Source organism: Elephas maximus, chromosome 21 (assembly GCF_024166365.1).
Source record: "Elephas maximus indicus isolate mEleMax1 chromosome 21, mEleMax1 primary haplotype, whole genome shotgun sequence".
NCBI lineage: Eukaryota > Metazoa > Chordata > Mammalia > Proboscidea > Elephantidae > Elephas > Elephas maximus.
In genome coordinates this window covers 38,510,371-38,536,140 of record NC_064839.1, presented here as the reverse complement: position 1 = coordinate 38,536,140, position 25,770 = coordinate 38,510,371, and the positions used below count along the sequence as shown (strand labels likewise).

General features: G+C 39.1%; 1 protein-coding gene across 4 annotated transcripts in view; it reads right to left on the bottom strand.

The window, feature by feature from the left end:
• The window catches only part of PKD1L3 (polycystin 1 like 3, transient receptor potential channel interacting), an 86,103-nt gene that overhangs the window by 19,456 nt on the left and 40,877 nt on the right, over nucleotides 1–25,770 (bottom strand). For all 4 annotated transcript variants that reach the window (XM_049864772.1, XM_049864769.1, XM_049864771.1 and 1 more), the window contains 8 exons: nucleotides 21,659–21,855; nucleotides 21,136–21,335; nucleotides 20,014–20,194; nucleotides 16,356–16,548; nucleotides 16,027–16,261; nucleotides 12,980–13,079; nucleotides 5,712–5,852; nucleotides 4,806–4,991 (listed from right to left, as the gene is read on the bottom strand). In XM_049864772.1, coding sequence (XP_049720729.1) covers nucleotides 4,806–4,991; nucleotides 5,712–5,852; nucleotides 12,980–13,079; nucleotides 16,027–16,261; nucleotides 16,356–16,548; nucleotides 20,014–20,194; nucleotides 21,136–21,335; nucleotides 21,659–21,855 — 1,433 coding nt within the window. The remainder of the gene's footprint in view (nucleotides 1–4,805; nucleotides 4,992–5,711; nucleotides 5,853–12,979; nucleotides 13,080–16,026; nucleotides 16,262–16,355; nucleotides 16,549–20,013; nucleotides 20,195–21,135; nucleotides 21,336–21,658; nucleotides 21,856–25,770) is intronic.

Here is a 25,770-nt window from a genome sequence, read left to right as displayed (position 1 = left end):
CGGCCAAAGTGACAAAAGAAAAACAGGACAGGAAGCAAATAACCCAAATAAGAAATGAGATGGATGATATCACAACAGATTCAACTGAAATTAAAAGAATCATAACAAAATACTATGAAAAATTGTACTCTAACAAATTGGAATAGCTAGAGGAAATGGACATATTGCTAGAAACACACTGCCTACCTAAACTAACACAAACAGAGGTAGAACAACTAAATAAACCTATAAAAAAAAGAAGTAATTGAAAAGGTAATTAAAAAACTTCTAACAAAAAAAAGCCCTGGCCCTGACAGCTTCACTGGAGAATTCTACCAAACTTTTAGAGAACAGTTAACACGGCTACTAAAGGTATTTCAGAGCATAGAAAAGGACGGAATACTACCTAACTCATTCTATGAAGCCACCATTTCCCTGATACCAAAATCAGGTAACGACACCACAAAAAAAGAAAATTACAGACCTATATCCCTCATGAACTTAGACATAAAAATTCTCAACAGAATTCAACAACATATCAAAAGAATCATTCACCATGACCAAGTGGAATTCATACCAGATATGCAGGAATGGTTCAACATTAGAAAAACAATTAGTGTAATCCACCACATAAATAAAACAAAAGACAAGAGCCACATGGCCTTATCAATTGATGCTGAAAAGGCATTTGACAAAGTCCAGCACCCATTCATGATAAAAACTCTCAGCAAAATAGAATAGAAGGGAAATTCCTCAATATAATAAAGGGCATTTATACAAAGTCAACAGCCAACATCATCCTAAATGGAGAGATTCTGAAAGCATTCCCCTTGAGAATGGGAACGACACAAAGATGCCCTTTATCATCACTCTTATTCAACACTGTGCTGGAGGTCCTAGCCAGAGCAATTCAGCTAGACAAAGAAATAAAGGCACCCATATTGGTAAGAAAGAAGTAAAAGTATCTCTATTTGCATATGATATGATCTTATACACAGAAAACCCTAAAGAACCCACAAGAAAACTATTGGAACTAATAGAAGATTTCAGCAAAGTATCAGGATACAAGATAAACATACAAAAATCAGTTGGATTCCTCTACCCTAACAAAGAGAACGTTGAAGAAGAAATCACCAAATCGATACCATTTACAATAGCCTCCAAGAAGATAAAATACTTAGGAATAAATCTAACTAGAGATGGAAAAGATCTATACAAAGAAAACTACAAGATATTATTGCAAGAAACAAGAAGAGACCTACATAAGTGGAAAAAACATACCTTGCTCATGGATAGAAAGACTCAACATTGTGAAAAATGTCTATTCTACCCAAAGCGATCTACAGATACAATGCAATCCTGATCCAAATTCCAATGGCATTTTTTAATAAGATGGAGAAACAAATCACCAACTTCACTTGGAAAGGGAAGAGGCCCCAGATAACTAAAGCATTATTGAAAAAGAAGAACAATGCGGGAGGCCTCACAGTAGTCAAAACAACCTGGTACTGGTACAACAACAGATACACAGACCAATGGAACAGAATTGAGAATCCAGATGTAAATTCATCCACTTATGAGCAGCTGCTATTTGACAAAGGCCCAAAGTCAGTTAAATGGGCCTTTGTCAAATAGCAGCTCTTTAACAAATGGTGGTAGTATAACTGGAAATCCATCTGCAAAAAAATGAAACAAGATCCATACCTCACACCAAGCACAAAAACTAACTCAAAATGGACTAAAGACCTAAATATAAAATCTAAAACAATAAAGATCATGGAAGAAAAAATAGGGACAATGCTAGGAGCCCTAACATGGCGTAAACAGTATACAAAACATTACTAACAATGCACAAACACCAGAAGAGAAACTAAATAACTGGGAGCCCCTAAAAATCAGACACTTATGCTCATCCAAAGACATCACCAAAACAGTAAAAAGACAACCTACAGAGTGGGAAAAAATTTTTGGCTATGATGAATCCAGTCAGCACCTAAGCTCTAAAATCTACAAGTTACTGCAAAACTTCAACAACAAAAAAGACAAATAACCCAATTAAAAAATGAGCAAAGGATATGAACGGGCACTTCACCAAAGAAGACATTCAGGCGGCTAACAGATACATGAGGAAATGCTCTTAGCCATTAAAAAAAAAAATTTTTTTTTAGCCATTAGAAAGATGTAAATCAATACAACAATGAGATATCAAAAAACACAAAATAATAAATGTTGGAGAGGCTGTGGAGAGACTGAACATTTATACACTACTGGTGGGAATGTAAAATGGTACAACCATTTTGGAAATTGATTTGGTGCTTCCTTAAAAAGCTAGAAATAGAAGTACCATACACAATCCAGCAATCCCACTCCTTGGAAGATATCCTAGAGAAATAAGTGCCCTCACATGAATAGATATATGCACACCTATGTTCATTGCAACACTGTTTATAATGGCAAAAAGATGGAAACAACCAAGGTGCCCATCAACAGATGAATGGATAAACTAATTATGGTATATTCACACAATGGAATACTACACAATGATAAAGAACAATGAGTCCATGAAACATCTCATAATATGAGGAATCTGGAAGGCATTTTGCTGAGTGAAATTAGTCAGCGGCAAAAGGACAAATATTGTATGAGACCACTATTATAAGAACTCAAGAAAAGGTTTAAACACAGAAGAAAACATTCTTTGATGGTTACAAGGGTGGGGAAGGAGGGGGAGAGGTATTCACTAATTAGATAGTGGACAAGAATTATTTTAGGTGAAGGGAAAAACAACACACAACACAGGGGAAGTCAGCACAACTGCTCTAATCCAAATGCTAAGAAGTTTCCTGAATACAACCAAACACTTCGAGGGACACAGTAGCAGGGGTGCGGGCTTGGAGACCATGGTTTCAGGGGACATCTAGGTCAATTGGCATAACAAAGTGTATTAAGAAAACGTTCTACTTTGGTGAGTGGCGTCCGGGATCTTAAAAACTAGCAAGTGGCCGTCTAAGATGCATCAGTTGGTCTCAACTTACCTGGAGCAAAGGAGAATGAAAAACAGCAAAGACACAAGTGAAATACAAGCCCACAAGGAAGAAAGGGCCACATAAACCAGAGACTTCATCAGCCTGAGACCGGAAGAACTAGATGGTGCCTGGCTACCACCAATGCCTGCCCTGATAGGGAACAGAACAGAGAATCTCTGATGGAGCAGGAGAAATGAGGGATGCATACTTCAAATTCGAGTAAAAAGAGCAGACTTAATGGTCTGACTGAGACTGGAGGGACCCCAGAGGTCATGGCCCCAGGACTCTCTGTTAGCCCAAAACTAAAACCATTCCAAAAGCCAACTCTTCAGAAAAAGATTAGACTGGACTATAAGACAAAATGATACTGTTGAGGAGTGTGCATCTTAGCTCAAGTAGACACATGAGACTATATGGGCAGCTCCTGTCTGGAGGCAAGATGAGAAGGCAGAGGGGGACAGGAGCTGGTTGAATGGGACGTGGGAAATACACGGTGGAGAGAAGGAGTGTGCTGTCACATTGTAGGGAGAGCAACTAGGGTCACGTAACAATGTGTGTATAAGTTTTTGTATGAGAAACTGCCTTGAATTGTAAACTTTCACTTTAAGCACAATTAAAAAAAAAAAAAGTAATGTGGGAAAAATGGAATGAAGAGAGGCAAGAGCAGAGGCAATTTTTCTCCATATGAGGTGATAAATGGAACTTTAGTTTTACCTTGCATTTCTCTCATGAATGCAGTTCATATATTTTAGAACTACTTGTACTTGTTTGAAAACATTAATTTGCACTAGGTGGCTGGGGATGCGGGCAGACTTTCTTATGCATTGCTAATGGTAGTGTTAACTGGTTGCCCTCTAGAACTGAACTATAAAGAACTAAAATGCAGTGAATAAGAGATGACTTCTGTAAAAACTCTCCTAAACATGTCAAGTCCACCTTTAGGAAAACACGGTAAAAGTTTGTCGATGAAAGAGCCTAGGAGATGTCTCAAATTCCATCAGGAAGCTACCAGACCTGAAATAAATGAATGTAACAATTTCTGTAATATAGTTTACTTACAAGATATAAAGTTACATAATGACCAAGTTTTAGGGGCTGGTGAAAAATAGTGAACAAGAAGCATTCTTTAGGAAAGAATTTTTTAGTATGTCTCCAATGCTGTCCAGGCAAGGCACACTCTCCAATTCCTTTTTGATGGGAGGTTCTTTAAGGTCAAAAATCATTATTATATTCATCTTTTTATCATTAGCTCCTACCACAGCTCTCTGCAAACTTTAGGTGCTGAATACATGTTCCTGGGGCTGAACTGGATAACCACAAAAGAAAAGTTACACAGGCATGGTCACAGACTTGAGAAAGATTGTACACCTGGCCAAACTATCATCTCACATGGCGGTTCTTTTGGTTACACTTATTTCTAGCTCTGTGCTAACCAAACAACCTTCTCAGTTACATGTGGTCCATTCACAAGGAGGCAACCAGTTTCAGGGATCATTTTAGTTACTTTTCATGAGGTAAGGAGTAGATTCTCACTCTTATTTAGCAGATAACCTCTTGTGATACTTATCAGTGGGAAACAGCCCCTGCGGACTTGATTACCCTGGGAGAACAGACATAAACCTGAACCCGGTTAGCTGAAGTTCAGGGAGGAGAGCCTTGGGGTGCCTACAGAGATAAGGTCATATGGAAAAAGCCAGCTTACCTTTTCCAGTGTTCTAATGTGTCATGGTAGGGGTATTTTGGGCAGGAGTGTTCTGCACCCCACATTTGCACTACTAGGCCCCAGGACTGTGTTCCTACCTCTGTAATCTCCGTACAGGTTAGGAAGGAGGGTGCAAATGGCCCAGGGGTAGAAATCCTTAAGAAGTTTGATCTCTGAGAAATGATGAGAAAAGCTCTTCTGGATAGCTTGATGGAGGTAAAATCTATTAGAGTTCTTTGCAGAGTAGATTGTAGTCATCAACAAGGTTAGGAAGAGTATTTGTACTAGTGCAGAAGAGAAAAAAAAATCATAGTTGGATAATTATCTTAGAAATGTTCTATACCTTTTTTTCATTTTTTCTAAATCGATAGACTTTGGCAGGCTAAAAATTAAAAAAAAAAAAGGCAATTTCATATGGTTTAACCTAATAACTGTAAAGAGGTAAGCCAAAACATTTGATTTTTAGTGAGATATATATTCCTTCTTGATATTATTCTGTCACTAATCATAAATTTCACTTAAAATTAGATAAAATCTCACACAGAAAATACTGTTTTCATTTGTGTTCTTAGAACTAGGCTATATATAGACTGTGCTCACAAGAAGGGAAGGCGTGATAAAAATAGAATTTGTCTTCTTTGGTCCATGGATTCAGTAATATACTAGATGTGCTGGAAATAATCATCTTGCATTTGCAGAATAGCCATTTTTCAAAGTATTTTTATTTTTCCTCCACCCTGTAAAATATGTAGATCAAGTATTGTTACTATATTTTGCAGGTGGAAAGACTGACTTACTCAAGCACTCAGTTAATCCTAAGACAACAAGTTCAGGAGTCTTTCCATTCTACCACATCCCCTTGTTTACTGGTATTCAGAATTTTGCAAGGTGAAGGTTTTAGGAGACACTTTTTCATCCTTCTATGTTTCCTATTCTATTCTTGCTCTCCCTTTCCACCTGGGAAATGTGCAGCAGTATAAACATGTGCTGTTTCCTCTCCATACCCAAAATATCTCCGGTCAGTTTGAAGAGCTTCTCCTCTTTCAGCATTCTTTCTGGAGGCCTAATTGGACTGTTCATAGCAGGAGCTATGTAGATGGGGTTGTTCTTATCTCTTGTACCAGGTAATGATGAAGAACATTTTGCTGTCAAAAATTCAAATATAAGCCAAGAAAATGTTATGGTTTATTAAGCAGTCATCCATCAAACATTTATTGAGCTCCGATGAGCACATCCTGTTAAATGCTGAAGAAACAAAGAAAAAAGATACCTAAACAGTGCTTCTCAAACTATCTATCATGAAGGACTTTTTAAAAATCCTAATTTCCAATCTGCTGGTGACTGGTACTTTAGTAAAATATAATAAAAATAAATTACTAGAAAAATGAAATAAAACAGAGGCATATAAAATATAAGTACCATTTTGAAAATCAGATTCAATAGGCATAAAATTAGTCAAGTTGTTAAAAAGTTTCTGAATGCTTACTTTCATTTTTGTACTTATCTTGGATTGGAAACAAACAGTTCTAGACAGTGGATTACGTTTTGGGTAGCATTGTTCTAGAGGGGCATTTCTCAAATTTTAATGTGCATAGGAATCACCTGGGAGTTTTGTTAAAATGCAGATATCTGGGGTGAAGCCTGAGTGTCTGCATCTCTGACAATGCCAGGAGATGCCAATGCTGCTGATCTGTAGACCATACCGTGAGCAGAAGAATCTGGCGATATGGAAATCAAGAGGGGGAGGATTAGAATATGACATAAAATATGGCAGCATGTATGTATGTGCCAAGTGCCAAGTGATCACTGAAAAGTGAGAAAACAAATCTACCTGAGGGAGTAGATAAAGTTTCAAAGAGAGTAATATTTGACAATGTTTTTAAGTATGAGTCAGACTTCTTCAGAAGGAGAAGGATGAGAATAAGAAAAAAAGTCATTTTAGGTACAGGTAACATCAAAATTATGGAGGAATAAGGGCTATGAAGGCAGTTTAAAGTCAGATTACTAATTTTTTTTTTTAATCTTGTAAGGAATGGGACACCTACCACTTACAGTGTGTCCATCGCTCAGTTTAAGAAATAAAAAACTACCAACATAATTTAAGTCCCTCACAGACCTGTTCCAGGTGGTAATCACACTCTTGAATCTGGGGTTTATTATTACCATGCATTTCTTTTATATAAATTTATAGAGGGTATATATATCTTCTCCCCCACATGTCTGTCACTTTGTCGTAGTGTTGGGGCTTACATGTTGCTGTGATGCTGGAAGCTATGCCACCAGTATTCAAACACAAGCAGGGTAACCCATGGTGAACAGGTTTCAGCTGAGCTTCCAAACTAAGACAGACTAGGAAGAAGGAACTGGCAGTCTACTTCTGAAAAAAATTAAACAGTGAAAACTTTATGAATAGCAGCAGAACATTGTCTGATATAGTGCCAGAAGATGAGCGCCTCAGGTTGGAAGGCACTCAAAATGTGTCTGGGGAAGAGCTGCCTCCTCAAAGTATAGTTGACCTTAATGACATGAATGGAGTCAAGCTTTTGGGACCTTCATTTGCTCATGTGGCATGACTCAAAATGAGAAGAAACACCTGTAAATATCTATTAATAATTGGAACGTGGAACATATGAAGTATTAATCTAGGAAAATTGAAAATCATAAAAAATGAAATGGAACACATAAACATTGATATTCTAGGCATTAATGAGCTGAAATGGACTGGTATTGGCCATTTTGAATTGGACAATTATATGGTCTACTATGCTGGGAATGACAAATTGAAGAGGAATGGCATTGCATTCACCATCAAAAAGAACATCTTCAAGATCTATCCTGAAGTACAACACTGTCAGTGATAGGATCATATCCATATGCCTACAAGGAAGACCTTTCATGTTTTCAATCACCTCATATGCATGTGAAAACTGGGCGATGAATGAGGACGACCAAAGAAGAATTGAAGCCTTTGAACTGTGGTGCTGGAGAAGAATATCGAATATACCATGGACTGCCAAAAGAACAAACAAATCTGTCTTGGAAGAAGTACAACCAGAACGCTCCTTAGTAGCAAGGATGGTGAGACTACGTCTCACATACTTGGGACATGTTATCAGGAGGGATCAGTCCGTGGAGAATGACAGCATGCTTGATAAAGTAAAGGGTCAGTGAAAAGGAGGAAGACTCTCAATGAGATGGGATGACACAGCAGCTGCAACAATGGGCTTAAGCATAACAACTGTGAGGATGGCACAGGACCAGGCAGTGTTTCGTCCTGTTGTACATAGGATCACTAGGTATTGGAACCTACTCGATGGTACCTAACAACAACAAGAAAGGCCAGTTAATATGACTATTATTCAAATTTATGCACCAACCTAATGCCAAAGATAAAGAAATTGAAGATGTTTACAAACTTCTGCAGTCTGAAATTGATCAAACATGCAATCAGGATGCTTTCACAATTACTGGTGATTGGAATTATTAGCAAAAGTTGGAAACAAAGAAGAAGGATTGGTAGCTGGGAAAAATGGCCTTGGTAACAGAAATGATGCTGGAGATCACACGATAGAATTTTGTAAGACCAGTGACTTCTTCATTGCAAATACATTTTTCAACAACATAAACAGTGACTATGCATATGGACTTCACCGGATGGAATACACAGGAATCAAATCGACTACATCAGCAGAAGGAGTCGATGGAAAAGTTCAATATCACCAGTCAGAACAAGGCCTGGGGCTGACTTTGTAAAAGACCATCAATTGCTCATATGCAAGTTCAAGTTGAAGCTGAAGAAAATTAGACCAAGTCCGCGAGAGCCAAAGTATAACCTTGAGTATACCCCACCTGAATTTAGAGACAGCTCAAGAATATATTTGACACACTGAACATTAATGACTGAAGATCAGACAAGCTGTGGAATGATATCAAGGACATCATACATAAAGAAAGCAAGAGGTCACTAAAAAAACAGGAACGAGAGAAAAGACCAAAATAATGTCAGAAGACACTCTGAAGCTTGCTAAAGTGAAAAGGAGAAATGATGAAGTAAAAGAGCTGAACAGAAGATTTTAAAGGGTGGCTCATGAAGTCAAAGTAAAGTATTATAATGAAATGTGCAAAGACCTGGAGTTAGAAAACCAAAAGGAAAGAACACACTCTGTGGTTCTCAAGGTGGAAGAACTGAAGAAAAAATTCAAGCCTCAAGTTGCAATATCGAAGGATTCTTTGGGCAAATTCTGAACAGTGCAGGAAGTATCAAAAGAAGATGGAAGGAATACAGAGAGTCACTCTATCAAAAAGAATTGGTCAACTTTCAACCATTTCAGGAGGTAGCATATGCTCAAGAACTGATGGTACTGAAGGAAGAGGTTCAAGCCACACTGAAGACTTTGGTGAAAAGCAAGGCTCCAGGAATTGATGGAATACCAATTGAGATGTGTCAACAAATAGATTCAGTGCTGGAAGTGCTCACTTGTCTATGCCAAGAAATTTGGAAGACACCTACCCGGCTGTCTTAGGCTGGGTTCTCTAGAGAAGCAAAACCAGTAAAGGATATATATATATATATATATATATATATATATATATATATATATATATATATATATTTATGTCAAGGAAAGAGCTCATGCAATCGTAGAGCCTGAAATATCCCAAGTCTTTGTATTAGGATAGAGGCTCCTCTCAATTCATGTAGCCGCAGATGCAGGCAAACCCAAGATTGGCAGGTTGGAAAGTGGGGCTCCTGATCTCAGGCTGTGAAGATCTACAAATTCCACGACCTGCAGATAAGCTGATAGCTCAAGTCCCAAGAGCCAGAGGTCAGAAGAAAGGAGGTAGCTGCAGGATCCAGAGTGAGCAAAAATCTAGAATGTCTGTTTATATTGGATGCAGGCCACACACTCAAGGAAACTCCCTTTAGACTGATTGACTACTCACAGCAGATTCAGTCATGGGAGTGATCACTTATAAACGCTGAGAATCATGGCCCAGCTAAATTGACACACAATCTTAACCATCTCACTGGCCAACTAATGGGAAGAGATGCATATTTATGCATATTCCAAAGAAAGTTGATCCAACTGAATGCATAAATTATTGAACAATATCATTAATATCACATGCAAGTAAAATTTTGGTAAATATCATTCAAAAGCAGCTTCAGCAGTATATCAACAGGGAACTGCCAGAAATTCAAATGGGATTCAGAAGAGGATGTGGAACCAGGGACATCATTGTTGATATCAGATGGATCCTGCCTGAAAGCAGAGAATACCAGAAAGATGTTTACCTGTGTTTTATTTGGAAACCTTGGTGGCATAGTGGTTAAGAGCTACGGCTGCTGACCAAAAAGGTCGGCAGTATGAATCTACCAGGCACTCCTTGGAAACCCTACGGAGCAGTTCTACTCTGTCCTATCGGGTCACTATGAGTTGGAATCAACTCAACAGCAATGGGTTTGGTTTTTGGTTTTGTGTTTTATTGACTATGGAAAGGCGTTCGACTATGTGGATCATAACAAATTATAGATAACATTATGAAGAATGGGAATTCCAGAACACTTAATTGTGCTCATGAGGAACCTGTACATTGATCAAGAGGCAGTCGTTCGAACAGAACAAGGGGATACTACATGGTTTAAAGTCAGGAAAGGTGTGTATTAGGATTGCATCCTTTCACCATACTTATTCAATCTATATGATGAACAAATAATCTGAGAAACTGGACTAAATGAAGAAGAATTAGGCATCAAGATTGGAGGAAGACTCATTAACAACCTGCGACATGCAGATAACACAACCTTGCTTGCTGAAAGCAGAGAGGCCTTGAAGCACTTACTGATGAAGATCAAAGAATACAGCCTTCAGAATGGATTACACCTCAACATAAAGAAAACAAAAATCCTCACAACTGGACCAATAAGCAACATCATGATAAACGGAGAAAAGATAGGAGCTGTCAAGGATGTCATTTTACTTGGATCCACAATCGACACCCATGGGAGCAGCTGTCAAAAAACCAAATGACTGTCAGGAGCAAGGGCGACCGAAGAATACCAAAGATACAAGGGAAACATTAGTCCAAAGGACTAGTGGACCACAGCTACCACAGCTTCTACTAGACTGAGTCCAGCAGAACTAGATGAGGCCCAGCTACCACCACCAACTGCTGTGACAGGGATCACAATAGAGGGGCCCGGACAGAGCTGGGGCAAAATGCAGAACAAAATTCTAAATCACAAAAAAAGGCCAAACTTAATCGCCTGACAGCGACTGGAGAGACCCCAAGAGTATGGACCCCAGACACCCTTTTAGCTCAGTAATGAAGTCGCTCATGAGGTTCACCTTCAGCCAAAGATTAGACAGGCCCATAAAACAAAATGAGACTAAAGGGGCACAGAAGCCCAGGGGCAAGGACTAGAAGGCAGGAGGGGACAGGAAAGCTGGTACTAGGGAACCCAAGATCAAGAAGGGAGAGTGTTGATATGTCGTGGGGTTGGTAACCAATGTCACAAATGAGTATGTGTATTAATTGTTTAATGAGAAGGAAGTTTGTTCTGTAAACCTTCATCTAAAATACAATTAAGAAAAAAAAGAAATCAAATGATGCATTGCATTGGGCAAATCTGCTGCAAGAGATTTCTTTAAAGTGTTAAAAAGCAAAGATGTCACCTTGAAGACTAAGGTGCGCCTGACCCAAGTCACAGTGTTTTCAATCACCACATATGCATGCAAAAGCTGGGCAATGAATAAGGAAGACTGAAGAAGAATTGACACCTTATGGTGTTGGCGAAGAATCGTGAATATACCATGGAATTCCAAAAGAATAATGGCGAAGAATCTTGAATATACCATGGAATTCCAAAAGAATGAACAAATCTGCCTTGAAAGAAGTATAGTCAAAATGCTTCTTAGAAACAAGGATGGTGAGACTTTGTCTCACATACTTCAGACACATTACTGGGAGGGATCAGTCCCTGGAGAAGGACATCATTCTTGGTAAAGCAGGGTCAGTGAAAAAGAGGAAGACCCTCAATGAAATGGATTGGCTGCAACAATGGGCTCAAACATAGCAATGATTGTGAGGGTAGCGCAGGACTGAGCAGTGTTTCGTTCTGCTGTGCATAGGTGTCATGGATTGAATTATGTCCCCCCCAAAATGTGTATATCAACTTGGTTAGGCCATGATTCCCAGTATTGTATGGTTGTCCTCCATTTTGTGATTGTAATTTTATGTTGAGAGGATTAGGGTGGGATTGTAACACCACCCTTACTCAGGTCACCTTCCTGATCCAAAGTAAAGGCAGTTTCCCTGAGGTGTGGCCTGTACCACCTTTTATCTGTTATGAGATAAAAGGAAAGAGAAGAAGAGAGTTGGGGACCTCATACCACCAAGAAAGCAGCAGGAGTCCCTGTGCCTGAGAAGCTCCTTGACCAGGGGAAGATTGAGGACAAGGACCTTTCTCCAGAGCTGACGGAGAGAGAAAGCCTTCCCCTGGAGCCGATGCCCTGAATTTGGACTTGTACCCTACCAGACTGTGAGAAAATAAATTTCTCTTTGTTAAAGCCATCCACTTGTGCTATCTCTGTTATGGCAGCACCAGATGACCAAGACAATATGGTTGCTATGAGTTGTAACCGACTCGATAGGACCTAAGAACAACATAAATATCCTCTAAGCAAGCCATGGCACTGTTTTGCGTGATTAAAATATGGTGCTAATTCTTCTGCAACTTGCTTTTTTCAGTCATCATTGTGTTTCTAAGGTTCATCCATGTTCAAGAGCTATTTAGAGGGTACACTCCCTCAGACTTAGTGACTGAATGTGGGAAATAAGACAGGAATTAGTATTACTCTGAGATTTTTAGAGAATGTGATGATCTTAATTGAGATGAGAACATATAGTAAAGAAGTGGATTTTTGGAGTAAGCAAATAATTCCATTTGGGGCATGTTTACTTTGAGATACCTGCAGGCATTCAGATACAGATGATGAGCAGTTGGCTCAGGAGAGAGGAAGACTAAGAGATCTAGAATATAGGTAAGAGCTGAAGCCTTGACAGGGAGGATGAGATGACCTGGGGAGGAATGCATTATGAGTTTTGGTGACACACTGATTAGTCTTGGACAGAGGAGGAGGAGCAACTAGCTGATTAGAGACAAGATTCTGAATGGATAAATTATTTGTCAGAGTAAGTGAGGTGGCTAGGATTCCACTGATCTAATTTACTCTTATAGAATTAGATCTTAGTAGTTAACTTGATTTACCCAAGAGTGCCAAGATTCTCTTCATTTGTTGTTCCTTCTCTTTGTTAAGCCACGGCATCCTGTTCAGCATCAGTGAGAACAAGAATGTGAGGACAACCACCTAAACATGAAAATCACAAGAGAATCAAATGAGCAGGTATTACAGGATCCAAGAAGGTGACATCATTTTGTAAAGGTGAAGGTGACTATTTATTATAAATTTCAATTATTTGACCCCGTATTTTCATGAAAAACCGAGAATTAATTAATTTCATAATCATTTTTGCATGTAGGGTATCTGGAAGGGTTCCAAGAGTCTGAATAATGTCAATGTTCATATTTTTGCCTGTAGTCCTTAATCTTCTTGACTAGGAAAGTGTAAGCTATTACATGATTTGTGCTGAGTTGTAGAAATTGTTCAGTAACACCTCCCAGTGTCTTTGGAAGACCTTTGATGGAGAGCTAGACTGGGGAAGCTAAACTTTCAAAAGTCCTAAGGATTAAATTTCAGTTTAGCAAAAGAGGTCACAGAGTCTTAGGGAAACATGCATCCCCCACTCCTTAAGTTTCCCTAGAGGAAAGAAGTTCTACTCCAGTTCTTAGGAGAATAAGAATGGAAGGGATATTTCCAGACTCTTGTCACACCCTCACACCCCTTCTTATCTTTCTGGGAAAGAGTCTGTGCAGGTGATTCCCTCTTTCTCTCAGGCCTGTCTGCTGAGGTAGGGGAAGATCCATCCTGCTTGGCCTGGGCTTCCTGGGTTGGGCGCAGTAGGCCAGGGCTGGGCCAGATGGCTAGAGGAAGGTTTGAGCCCTTCTCTCTTCCCCTACTTTTAGAGTTTGACGAGTTTGCGGTGCCAATTCTGGGTGTGTCTTCTCTGCAGACCTAATGTTTCCCTCTTGTGGACTGTTCTAAGGACCAGACGTGGGTGGAAAGTACTGTAGTAGAAAGTTAATTTGGCCATCAGTCCATCCCCATTCCTCGCTGTAGCCATACCAGTAATTAAGCTTTGACTAATACTTGGAAGGTTAGTGGTTAAGTGCTACGGCTCCTAACCAAAAGGTCGGCAGTTCAAATCCACCAGGTGCTCCTTGGAAACTCTATGGGGCAGTTCTACTCTGGCCTATAGGGTCACTATGAGTCGGAATCTGCTTGAGGGCAGTGGATTTGTTTTTTGTTTTTTTTTTTGGTTTTTAATACTTGGAAGCAGCAGTTAAGAAATCAAATGATGCATTGCATCTGGCAAATCTGCTGCAAAAAACCTCTTTAAAGTGTTAAAAAGCAAAGATATAACTTTAAGGACTATGGTGTGCGCCTGACCCAAACCATGGTGTTTTCAATCGCCTCATATGCATGTGAAAGGTGGACAATAAATAAGGAAGACCTAAGAAGAGTCATGCCTTTGAATTATGGTGCTGGTGAAGAATATTGACTATACCATGGACTATAAGAAGAATAAACAAATTTGTCTCGAAAGATGTACAGCCAGAATGCTTCTTAGAAGAGAGTATGGCAAAACTTTGTCTCACATACTTTGGACATATTATCAAGAGGGACCAGACCCTGAAGAGGGGCATCATCCTTAGTAAAGTGGAGAGTCAGCGAAAAAGAGGAAGACCCTCAACAAGATGGACTGACACAGTGGTTGCAACAATGGGTTTAAACATAATAATGATTGTGGGAATGGCCCAGGACCAGGCAGTGTTTCATTCTGTTGTACACAGGGTCGCTATGGGTTGGAACCAACTTGAAGGCACCTAACAACAGTAATACTTGGATCTCCATTTCTTCTATTCCTCTTTTATATTTTTCTGTCATTCTCTTTTATACTGAGTTATTATATATTTATTATAATAATTTTGAAAAAAGAAATAAACTAAAAATTTTCTATAATCCACGCTCTGGTGGTGGGATTAAATAAAACAATTTGAAATTTGGAGTATATTCTTTAATCATTTTTGTCTTAGTTAATGTACCTAGAACAGCTTTCTACATCATTATATTGTCAATAACATGTTTAATGGTTGCTCACTATTCTGCGGTTGTCCCATAATAATGCCCTATTATTACATATTTAAGTTGTTGCTAAATTTATTTTATTACTATTGCAAACCTCTCTGGATTTTCTCAGATTAAATCCTTAGAAGTAAAATTTCTCTGGCAAAGGGAATGCAGATTTGAATGCTTTTTACTAGATAAATGTCCAGATTTCCCTTTAGTATCAACTGCCCATTTTCCTTGGCATCGCTGTGTATTATCATTTGTTTATTTTTGCTATTTTTAAAAGCAAAAAATGGAATATTGTTCTATTTTAATTTGACTAGTGAATATGAATTTCTCTTTAAAATGTTTTTAAGCAATCATGACCACAAGGTTTTTCTTTTTTAACCTAAAAATTTACGTATAATAGAAATCGCTCTTTTTGGTGTATAAATTCCATGAGGTTTGACAAGTGCACAGAGTTGTGTATCCATACCTACAATCAAGATACCTAACAGTCCATCTTTCAAAACATTCCCTCAGGCTATCTCTTTGTAGTCAACTCTTTCTCCCACCCTACTCCCTGGCAACTGAGGTTTTGTTCTCCATTTCCTTATCCTTTAGAAATATACAGGCTGAAATATTTATGGACGAAATGATAATGGTCTGGAATTCTTTTTTTTTTTAAGTAGGTGAAACAAGATTGGCCATAAGTTGGTCATTGTTAAAGTCAGGTAGCAGAACTTTAAGATTGCATATGGGTTTAACATTTTCCATAATTAAATTTTTTTTAAAGTAAGCTTTCTGTTTACTTTTTTCAAAGTAGTTTGTTGTTGATTTTTTACTTCTCCCTCCTACTTCCCAACTCTTTTCTACCATATTTCTACTAGTCTATCAGTTCTTGTTAGCTTTTTCTGTGATTATTTTACACATATCCCTAGTAAAATTCACTCCATTTATTTTATTTTTTTAAATCCAATTGGCAAAACCATTAGGCACCTTGGAACGACACCATGGTTCTCAGTTTCCAAAGCTTCCTGCAGCTCTGGTTTCTCCCAGGCTGGTGTGGCCTCTTTCTTTCACATACCTTTACAGGTTGGCTGATGAAGGTATTTTGGAGCACTGATAACACCAACGAAATAACCCAGCTGGTGGCTTGATCTTTGTTCAATTCCAGGCTATAAAGTGCTGTAAAAAAGGCTGAGGCCAGACTAGTGATACCGAGAAGGAGCCAGCAGAGATAAGCCAGCCATCTAGGCAGGCCATTAGAGAGCGGCTTGTTCCCTTCTTCTGAGATCAGGAGGGGAAAACTGGTCGCCTCCCTGAAGAACAAAGTTTGAAGGAGTCATCTCTTATCCAAGACTGAGTGAGAGGTCTAAGAAGGTCAGAGGTGATAAAGAAAACCCAGTGCCTTACCTGGGTGGCCCTTGCTCCATGGAAAGAATGTGTGTTTCCAAGATTCCCTGGAGTTTTTGCAGTTGGCTGGCTGCATCAAGGAAGTCACAAGGCTGGTGAACTTCGGTGATACCCAGTATGCCTAAATGAGATTGCAGCCTCCGCAGAACTCTGAGCAGGTAATAGCAGAAATGACGGTGGTTTTCAGGAACCACTGAAAATATATTTTGAGTTTATACTTTCACAAGGGGAAGATTTCAATAAACTGTAATTACAGTTAAAGATTAGTAATTATTTAATTAATGATGATATCAAATTATCTCAGAACTAGTGGAGATTAAACCCAACACATACAGCATTATTGTCTTCTCTAAGGACACTGGTAAATTTTTAACAATTTGAAAAATTTTAAGCTTTGATTTAGAGACTTTCACATTTAGCTTTTTACCATCAGAACTTCAATACATGTGAGCTATACTAGGTAAATGTACAAGAGGCCCAAACTGTGTTTGAGAATTCATCAATTGCATAATCTTACCTGCTCATAGAAGAAAAGAACAAGTTTCAACAGCCTCTAACAAAACAGATGGAACGCAGGGATTTGATACAGAGAACATTTTGTGGTTTTGTTTTTAATCCTGTGGTTTGTGAGACCACATAGACTGTCTCAGAATTCATCAAAGCTATTATCTTTTTTTTTATAATTTTTATTGTGCTTTAAGTGAAAGTTTACAAATCAAGTCAGTCTCTCACACAAAAACCCATATACACCTTGCTACACACTCCCAATTACTCTCCGCCTAATGAGACAGCCCGTTCTCTCCCTCCACTCTCTCTTTTCGTGTCCATTTCACCAGCTTCTAACCCCCTCCACCCTCTCATCTACCCTCTAGGCAGGAGATGCCAACATAGTCTCAAGTGTCCACCTGATCCAAGAAGCTCACTCCTCACCAGCATCCCTCTCCAACCCATTGTCCAGTCCAATCCATGTTTGAAGAGTTGGCTTCAGGAATGGCTCCTGTCCTGGGTCAACAGGTCTGGGGGCCATGACCACTGGGGTCCTTCCAGTCTCAGTCAGACCATTAAGTCTGGTGTTATGAGAATTTGGGGTCTGCATCCCACTGCTCTCCTGCTCCCTCAGGGGTTCTCTGTTGTGTTCCCTGTCAGGGCAGTCATCAGTTGTAGCCAGGCACCATCTAGTTCTTCTGGTCTCAGGATGATGTAGTCTCTGGTTCCTGTGGCCCTTTCTGTCTCTTGGGCTCGTAATCACCTTGTGTCCTTGGTGTTCTTCGTTCTCCTTTGATCCAGGTGGGTTGAGACCAATTGATGCATCTTAGATGGCTGCTTGCTAGCGTTTAAGATCCCAGACGCCACTCTTCAAAGTGGGATGCAGAATGTTTTCTTAAAAGATTTTATTATGCCAATTGACTTAGATGTCCCCTGAAACCATGGTCCCCAGACCCCTGCCCCTGCTACACTGGCCTTCCAAGCATTCAGTTTATTCAGGAAGCTTCTCTGCTTTTGGTTTAGTCCAGTGTGTGCTGTCTTTCCCTTAACCTAAAATAATTCTTATCTACTATGTAATTAGTGAATAGCCCTCCCCCAACCTCCTTCCCTCCCCCCTCTCATAACCACAAAAGAATGTTTTCTTCTCAGTTTAAACTATTTCTCAAGTTCTTATAATAGTGGTCTTATGCAATATTTGTCCTTTTGCAACTAATTTCACTCAGCATAATGCCTTCCAGGTTCCTTCATGTTATGAAATGTTTCACAGATTCCTCACTGTTCTTTATCGATGCATAGTATTCCATTGTGTGAATATACCATAATTTATTTATCCATTCATCCATTGATAGGCACCTTGGTTGCTTCCATCTTTTTGCTATTGTAAACAGTGCTGCAATAAACATGGGTGTGCATATATCTGTTTGTGTAAAGGCTCTTATTTCTCTAGGATATATTCCAAGGAGTGGGATTGCTGGATCGTATGGTAGTTCTGTTTCTAGCTTTTTAAGGAAGCGCCAAATCTATTTCCAACGTGGTTGTACCATTTGACATTCCCACCAGCAGTGTATAAGTGTTCCAATCTCTCCACAGCCTCTCCAACATCTATTATTTTGTGTTTTTTGGATTACTGCCAGCCTTGTTGGAGTAAAATGAAATCTCATTGTAGTTTTGATCTGCATTTCTCTAATGGCTAATGATCGTGAACATTTCGTCATATATCTGTTAGTCTTCTTTAGCGAAGTGTCTATTCATATCTTTTGCCCATTTTTTAATTAGGTTATTTGTCTTTTTGCAGTATCATGTAGATTTTAGAGATCAGGCGCTAATCAGAAATGTCATAACTAAAAACTTTTTCCCAGTCTGTAGGTAGTCTTTTGGTGAAGTCTTTGGATGAGCATAGGTGCTTGATTTTTAGGAGCTCCCAGTTATCTAGTTTTTCTTCTACATTCTTTCTAATGCTTGTATACTGTTTATGCCATGTATTAGGGCTCCTAACGTTGTCCCTATTTTTTCTTCCATGATCTTTATCGTTTTAGATTTTATATTTAGGTCTTTGATCCATTTTGAGTTAGTTTTTGTGCATGGAGTGAGGTATGGGTCTTGTTTCATTTTTTTGCAGATGGATATCCAGTTATGCCAGCACCATTTGTTAAAAAGACTGTCGTTTCCCCATTTAACTGTTTTGGGACCTTTGTCAAATATCAACTGCTCATATGTGGATGGATTTATGTCCGGGTTCTCAATTCTTTTCCCTTGGTCCATGTATCTGTTGTTGTACCAGTACCAGGCTGTTTTGACTACTGTGGCAGTATAATAGGTTCTAAAATCAGGTAAAGTAAGGCCTCCCACTTTGTTCTTCTTTTTCAGTAATACCTTATTTATCTGGGTCCTCTTTCCCTTCCATATGAAGCTGGTGATTTGTTTCTCCATCTCATTAAAGAATGTCATTGGGATTTGGATCAGAATTGCATTAAATGTATAGATCGTTTTTGGTAGAATAGACATCTTTATAATGTTAAGTCTTCCTATCCACGAGCAAGGTATGTTCTTCCACTTATGTAAGTCTCTTTTGGTTTCTTGCAGAAGTGTATGGTAGTTTTCTTTGTATAAGTCTTTTACATCTCTGGTAAGATTTATTCCTAAGTATTTTATCTTCTTGGGGGCTACTGTTAATGGCATTGATTTGATAATTTCCTCTTCGATGTTCTTTTTGTTGGTGTAGAGGAATCCAACTGATTTTTGTATGTTTATCTTGTATCCCGATACTCTGCTGAACTCTTCTATTAGCTTCAGTAGTTTTCTTGAGGATTCTTTAGGGTTTTCTGTGTATAAGTTCATGTCATCTGCAAATAGAGATACTTTTACTTCTTCCTTGCCAATCTGGATGCTCTTTATTTCTTTATCTAGCCTAATTGCTCTGGCTAGGACTTCCACACAATGTTGAATAAGAGTGGTGATAAAGGGCATCCTTGTCTGGTTCCTGATCTCAATGGGAATATTTTCAGGCTCTCTCCATTTAGGGTGATGTTGGCTAAAGCATTTTCTCTTAAGGAAATTAAAACAAGCAGAAGATTGTACCATGCCTGTTGGTTATGAATGAGTGAGAAAGTAAGAGTCATGGAAGGGTGTGGAAGTCAGAGAAGGTTAATTACTAAAATCTAATGAGCTTTACCATTTGCCCAAATGGATCCTGCCTGCTGATGACTGCCATGGGCCTCTAAGTGAGAATAAATGAGGCTGGATAAAAGTGTCACCAGCTTGTTAATGTTGTAAGAACTCCATGATGATTGTTCACACTCTGAAAGTAGGTATGTATTTCTCTTGAGCAGGAATCCCACAGTTTCCTTTAATTCCTAAATGTAGAACCAAGATGAGAAAAGTTAGTCTGTCTTACAGTAACGCAGGACAGGTAGCAACTATAGTAAAAGCCTGTTTCTTTTACTCAGAGGGACATAACTTAGTTTAAAGAACTAAATCTTTCAGTTTCTCTTTACTTTTTCAGAAAGCAGTTACCTCACAGTAGCTTCAAAACCAGTTCTATGAGAGAATATAGAATGAAAGAATAAGGGACAGCTTGGTCAAACATCAAAAACTAAAACAAGTCCAGAGTAGCATGTACTGCGCTCACATTCAGTCCTCAGAAAACTTCATAAGTAAGAGAAAAGAAACCAGAGGCATGACAAATTACAACTCAGGGGACAGGAATTAGGGAAAAGATATTAAGGGGAACAAAACAAAAAACTAGTTTCTGTCAAGTCAGTTCCAATTCATGGTGACCCCTTGTGTGTCACAATGCCATCGGGTTTTCAAAGCTATGATCTTTTGGAAGTAGACTGCCAGACCTTTCTTCAGAGGCAGCTTTCAGTTAGTAGTCATGTGCTTAAACATTTGTGCCACCAAGAACAATAAGGGTAATAACAAACTCGATGCCACTGAGCCGATTCCAACTCATACTGACCTTATAGGACAGAGTAGAACTGCCCCAAAGGGTTGCCAAGGCTGTAATCTTTATGGAAGCAGATTGCCACATCTTCTTCCTGCAGAGCAGCTGGTGGGGTTTGAACCACTAATAGACCCATTGCTGTCAAGTCAATTTCAACTCATAACGACCCTATAGGACAGGGTAGAACTGCCCCATACGGTTTCCAAGGCTGTAATCTTTATGGAAGCAGACTCTCCCTCAAGCCACTAACAGGACCCTGAAAACCTTCCAAGACATCCTTTCCACTGCTATTTCCATCACACGGGGAAAGGAAATATGTAATTTACCTGTAAAACTTGATACCAAACTTACCTCAACTACCTTTGTGAGAGAGAGAGGCTCAAAGGAAGCATCTGAGGGGCAGGGAGCCTGAATGAGGGGAAAGAAAGGTGCAGGCTCCTGTGTTTGAATCAGCGGGAAGATCCGTCCAATTACAAGATTGATTGGGAAAAGGATGACAGCCGTTTGGATGCTGATAAGCAGTTCAGACCAGGTCACATCAAACGGACCCACTGAAAAAAAGGGATAACAGCAACTTTCATTACCAACAACTAAAGCTACTGAAAAGTCATTCCTCTCCCAGGTTGTAGCTGTTTAGCAATTTAAATAAGTTTATCTAAGGGTAGAAAATTATTACGGCAGTAAAAATTCTGATGTGTTGTTCTTAAGGCTGTTTCATTTATTAATGAACGAGAAGAGGAGTGTGCTAATGTCAGGGCAGGGAAGGAAAAGCGAAGGCATGATTCAGTTTCTAACCCTAGGAGTGACTAGAGTGGAGTACAGCAAAAGGACTGTATACCACAAGCACACAGCACACATCAGGGCTCATCCACACCTTGCTCGTCTCTCTTGGCAGTGGTGCCATTTATCTTCCAAAACATGACATTGATGACCATGTTGCAGAGAAGCAGTGTCATGCAGCAAGTGAGCCGCTGGACTCTTGTGAACTGGTTCCAGGGGTGTCGAGTTGCAACTGAGAGCCACAGATGATCTTGTGTGAACTTTTCTATTATCATGGAGGAAAACAGGTGCCTAAAGAAAGAAATTAGGATGGGAGAGACACAACATTTCATTGTACAAGTGCCCTAGACTAAGATTTAGTTTGCCCATTGGCAAACTACATAGCAACTTCTTGGCCACTATTCACTGCCTCTATGAACAGGGGCTTGGACTAGAATAGTCTTTAAAGATCTCCACAGCTTTCAAGTGACATGATGATTGTGATGGTTAAGGTTGTGTGTCAGCTTGGCTGGGCCATGATTCTCAGCGTTTGGCAGCTATGATGTAGTCTGGCAGTCGTATGATTTGTGATCACTTCCATGATGAGATTTGATAAAATGTGATCACCCCTGATGGGATCTGCTGTGAGTAGCCAATCAGTTGAAAGGGAGTTTCCTTGGGTGTGTGGCCTGCATCAAATCTAAGTGGACATTCTGGCAAGGCTCAGGGGCTTTTGCTCGCTCTGGATCCTGCAGCTGGCTCCTGTTTGTCTGACCTCTGGTTCTTGGGACTTTAGCTAGCAGCTTACCTGCAGTCTTGCCTGCCGATCTTGGGATTCAAAGCCTGTAAGCAAGAGCCCTGGCCTCTGACCTGCCGATCTTGGGTTTGCCAGCCTCTGTGGCTACATGAATCAGGAGAAGGGTCTATCCTAACCCATGGACTTGGGACTTTCCAGCCTCTACAATTATGTGAGCCATTTCCTTAATGTAAATCTCTCTCTATATATACATTTATATGCTTTACTGGTTTTGCTTCTCTCGAGAACCCAGCCTTTCGCTATTTTAGGATAGTTTTTGAAAATAAGGATAATCTGTATTATATGAGTGTTTAAAGCTAAAAATGGTTGTTTTAGCCTTACAAGAGTTTTAATAAATTCTTACTCTTTAAAACTTTGCATTCGGCTTCCTCTCAAGGTAGTTTGGTAAATTTACACTGTGAGCATCTTCTCTGCTTCAAATATAAAACACTAGTAGATAAAATATAGAAAGAAAAAAGAAACTAAAAAGACTCAACTGGGCTTAACATAAAATTAAAATATCTCTGAGGACTAGAAATGGAATAAGAAATCAACGTGGTGAGTGTGGTAGAAGCCGTAGGATTGCTGGGCTCCAGGTCTGGAAGGAGGCAGTACACAAGTGGGAATTTGGCATTTACGGGATAACTGGAACCACAAGTGTTTCATGGAGTAGGGAAGAGGAGAGAAAGAGCCAAGTTCACTGCTTGAAGCCAGGGTTAGGGCTAGAGGTTATGAAAGGACAGAAACAAAACAAAACAAAAAATCCAAAAACTTCCATGGGGCTACAACTTTACAAGTAGGGAGGTGAGAGAAAAAGGACAGCATCATGATCAGGTATTAAGTCAAGTGTTCCATTGCCTTGGAGCCCTGGTAGTGCAGTGGTTAAGAGCTTGCCTGTTAGCCAAAAGGTTGGCAGTTCGAATCTACCAGCTGCTCCCTGGAAACCTCATGGGGCAGTTCTACTCTCTCCTGTAGGGTTGCTATGAGTTGGAATTGACTTGATAGCAACAGGTTTGGTTTGGTTTTCCATCGGCTCATGACAAGAGCTATAATTGCCCCAGTTTCACTGAGCAATAGGAGCTATTAATAAGCTATTAATAAGGCTTAGTTCTAGACTAGAGAATGTGAAGGGTTAGACAGAAACAGTAGCAAAACTACTAGTCGGGGATGGGTATGCACAAAGAGAAGTGGGAAATAAATAAACATACTAAATGACTAAGTCTTCCATTCAAAATGAAGTTACAAACCAAAATTCCAAAGCACATGAAGAAATTTAATGCTGAGAAAGGCAGCCAAAACAAAAAAATTCAATCCAAAAGAAATGAACTTCATAAAACAGTTTGACAAAGGCTTTAAAATAAGTATCTCAGGTTTCTTGAAGATATAAGAAAAAGAATAACTTCACTTAAAAAGAATAAAAATTATAAAGAAAAACAAATAAAAGAGCAAATTAGAAAAACTGAAACTGAAAAATATGGTCATCGAACAAATCATTTTTAAAAAATAATTATTTATTTTGTTGTTGAGAATATACAACAAAACATTCACCAACTTAAGTTTCTACATGTACAATTCAGTGACACCGATTACATTCTTTGGGTTGTGCAACCATTCTCACCCTCCTTTTCTGAGTTGCTGCACCCCGTTAACATAAACTCACTGCCCTCTAAGGTGCCTGTATAATCTTTTGAGTTGCTATTGTCACTTTAATCCCATATAGATAGTTCTTAAATGAGCATAATGCTTAAGGTAGGCTTTTTTTTTTTTTACCAGTTGAGCTAAATTATTGCTTGGTTTTAAGATGACTTCAGGGGATATTTTTGGTTCAAGGTTTAAAGATTATCTCAGGGCGATAGTTTCAGGGGTTCATCTAGCCTCCATGGCTCCAGCAAGTCTGGAGCCCTTGAGAATTTGAAATTCTGTTCTGCATTTCTTGCCTTTTGATCAGAATTCTTCTATAGAATCTTTGACCAAAATGTTCAGCAATGGTAGTTGGGCACCATTCAGTTCTCCTGGTCTCATGGCCAAGGACGCAGTTGTTCATAGAGGTAATTAACCACACATTCTGTATTCTTCTCCTATTCCTGACTCTACTTCTTCCTCTGTTGCTTCAGGTGAATAGAAACCAATTGTCATGTCATGGGTGGCTGCTTGCAAAAATTTAGGAAATGTATTTAGGAAATGAATAGGGCTGATGGTTGCACAACATTGTGAATATAATTAGTGCCAAGGAATTGTACACTTAAAATGGTTAAAATAGCAAATTTTACTTATATATATTTTACAAGGCTTCAAATTGGTTTGAAAAGGTTCAGCCACGGCCATCATAAACAAGGGCAGTGTACACATTGCATAGCAACCAAATCTGTTGTCCATTGGATTTTGACCTGAGTAGAAAACAAACAACAGTGCCCTGCTCAAAGATGGCACCCAACTGTGCCATGTTGAATGCTTCAGGAGTCTGATGCAGGAGTCTGGATTATTGGCAGGACTGTGGAGAGAGACACACATTCAAAGCGTCACGGTCCGCTGCCGTTTTGATGGGGGTGCCACTATTTGTTTCCTACTTGGGTCAAAATCCAAGGGGCAACAGGTTTGGTTACTATGCAATGCATATGCTGCCCTTGTTTACAAATGCCATGACTGAACTGTTTCAAATTGGTTTGAAATGCACATATTTTACCACAGTAAAAAAGAAATAAAAATATGAAAATGCAAAGAACAAAGCAAATAAATTCAGGAGATATGGACATGGTTGAAAAGAGAATCAGTAAACTAAAATATACTACTAAGGAATTTACCCAGAATACACCATAGAGAGACAAAAAGAAAATAAGTAAGCAAGGGCAGTTAAAAAACATCGAGGATAGTTTGAGAGGCTCCAAGATACATTTTTTAGAAGTTCTAGAAGAAAAGAATGGAGGGACTAGCAGAGAAGCAATATTTTTAGAAGTTGACATCTGAGAATTTTTCAGAATTGAAGACATGATTCTGCATGTTAAAAGTACACTCTGGGTACCAAATAAGATAAAAATATATATATAAATCCACATAATGACAAATTACGGTAAAATTTGGAACACTGTGAATAAAGAAGAAATATTAAAAAGAAAGACAGTATACTTGAAAAGAATAAAAATTAGGCTAACAAAAACCTATTTAGTATGTGATATTGGTGTCTTCCTCCTCTCCCTGGAGAGATCTGCTTACATTTCAGGGTAATAATGTTTCTCTTCACAGGGGAGGATAGGCAAGTCTGCCAGTAACCCCTATCATTAGCCCAGGTAAGAATCTTCTAATCTTGGGGTTCATCTTCTGTAAGACAAGCCTTTCCCTGGCGCATTTGTTGAAAACATTCAGAGGGAATTATTTAACTTTGCAGCTGCCTGAGGTAGTGGATAACTGTTGGGGCAAACAATATACTAACCAAA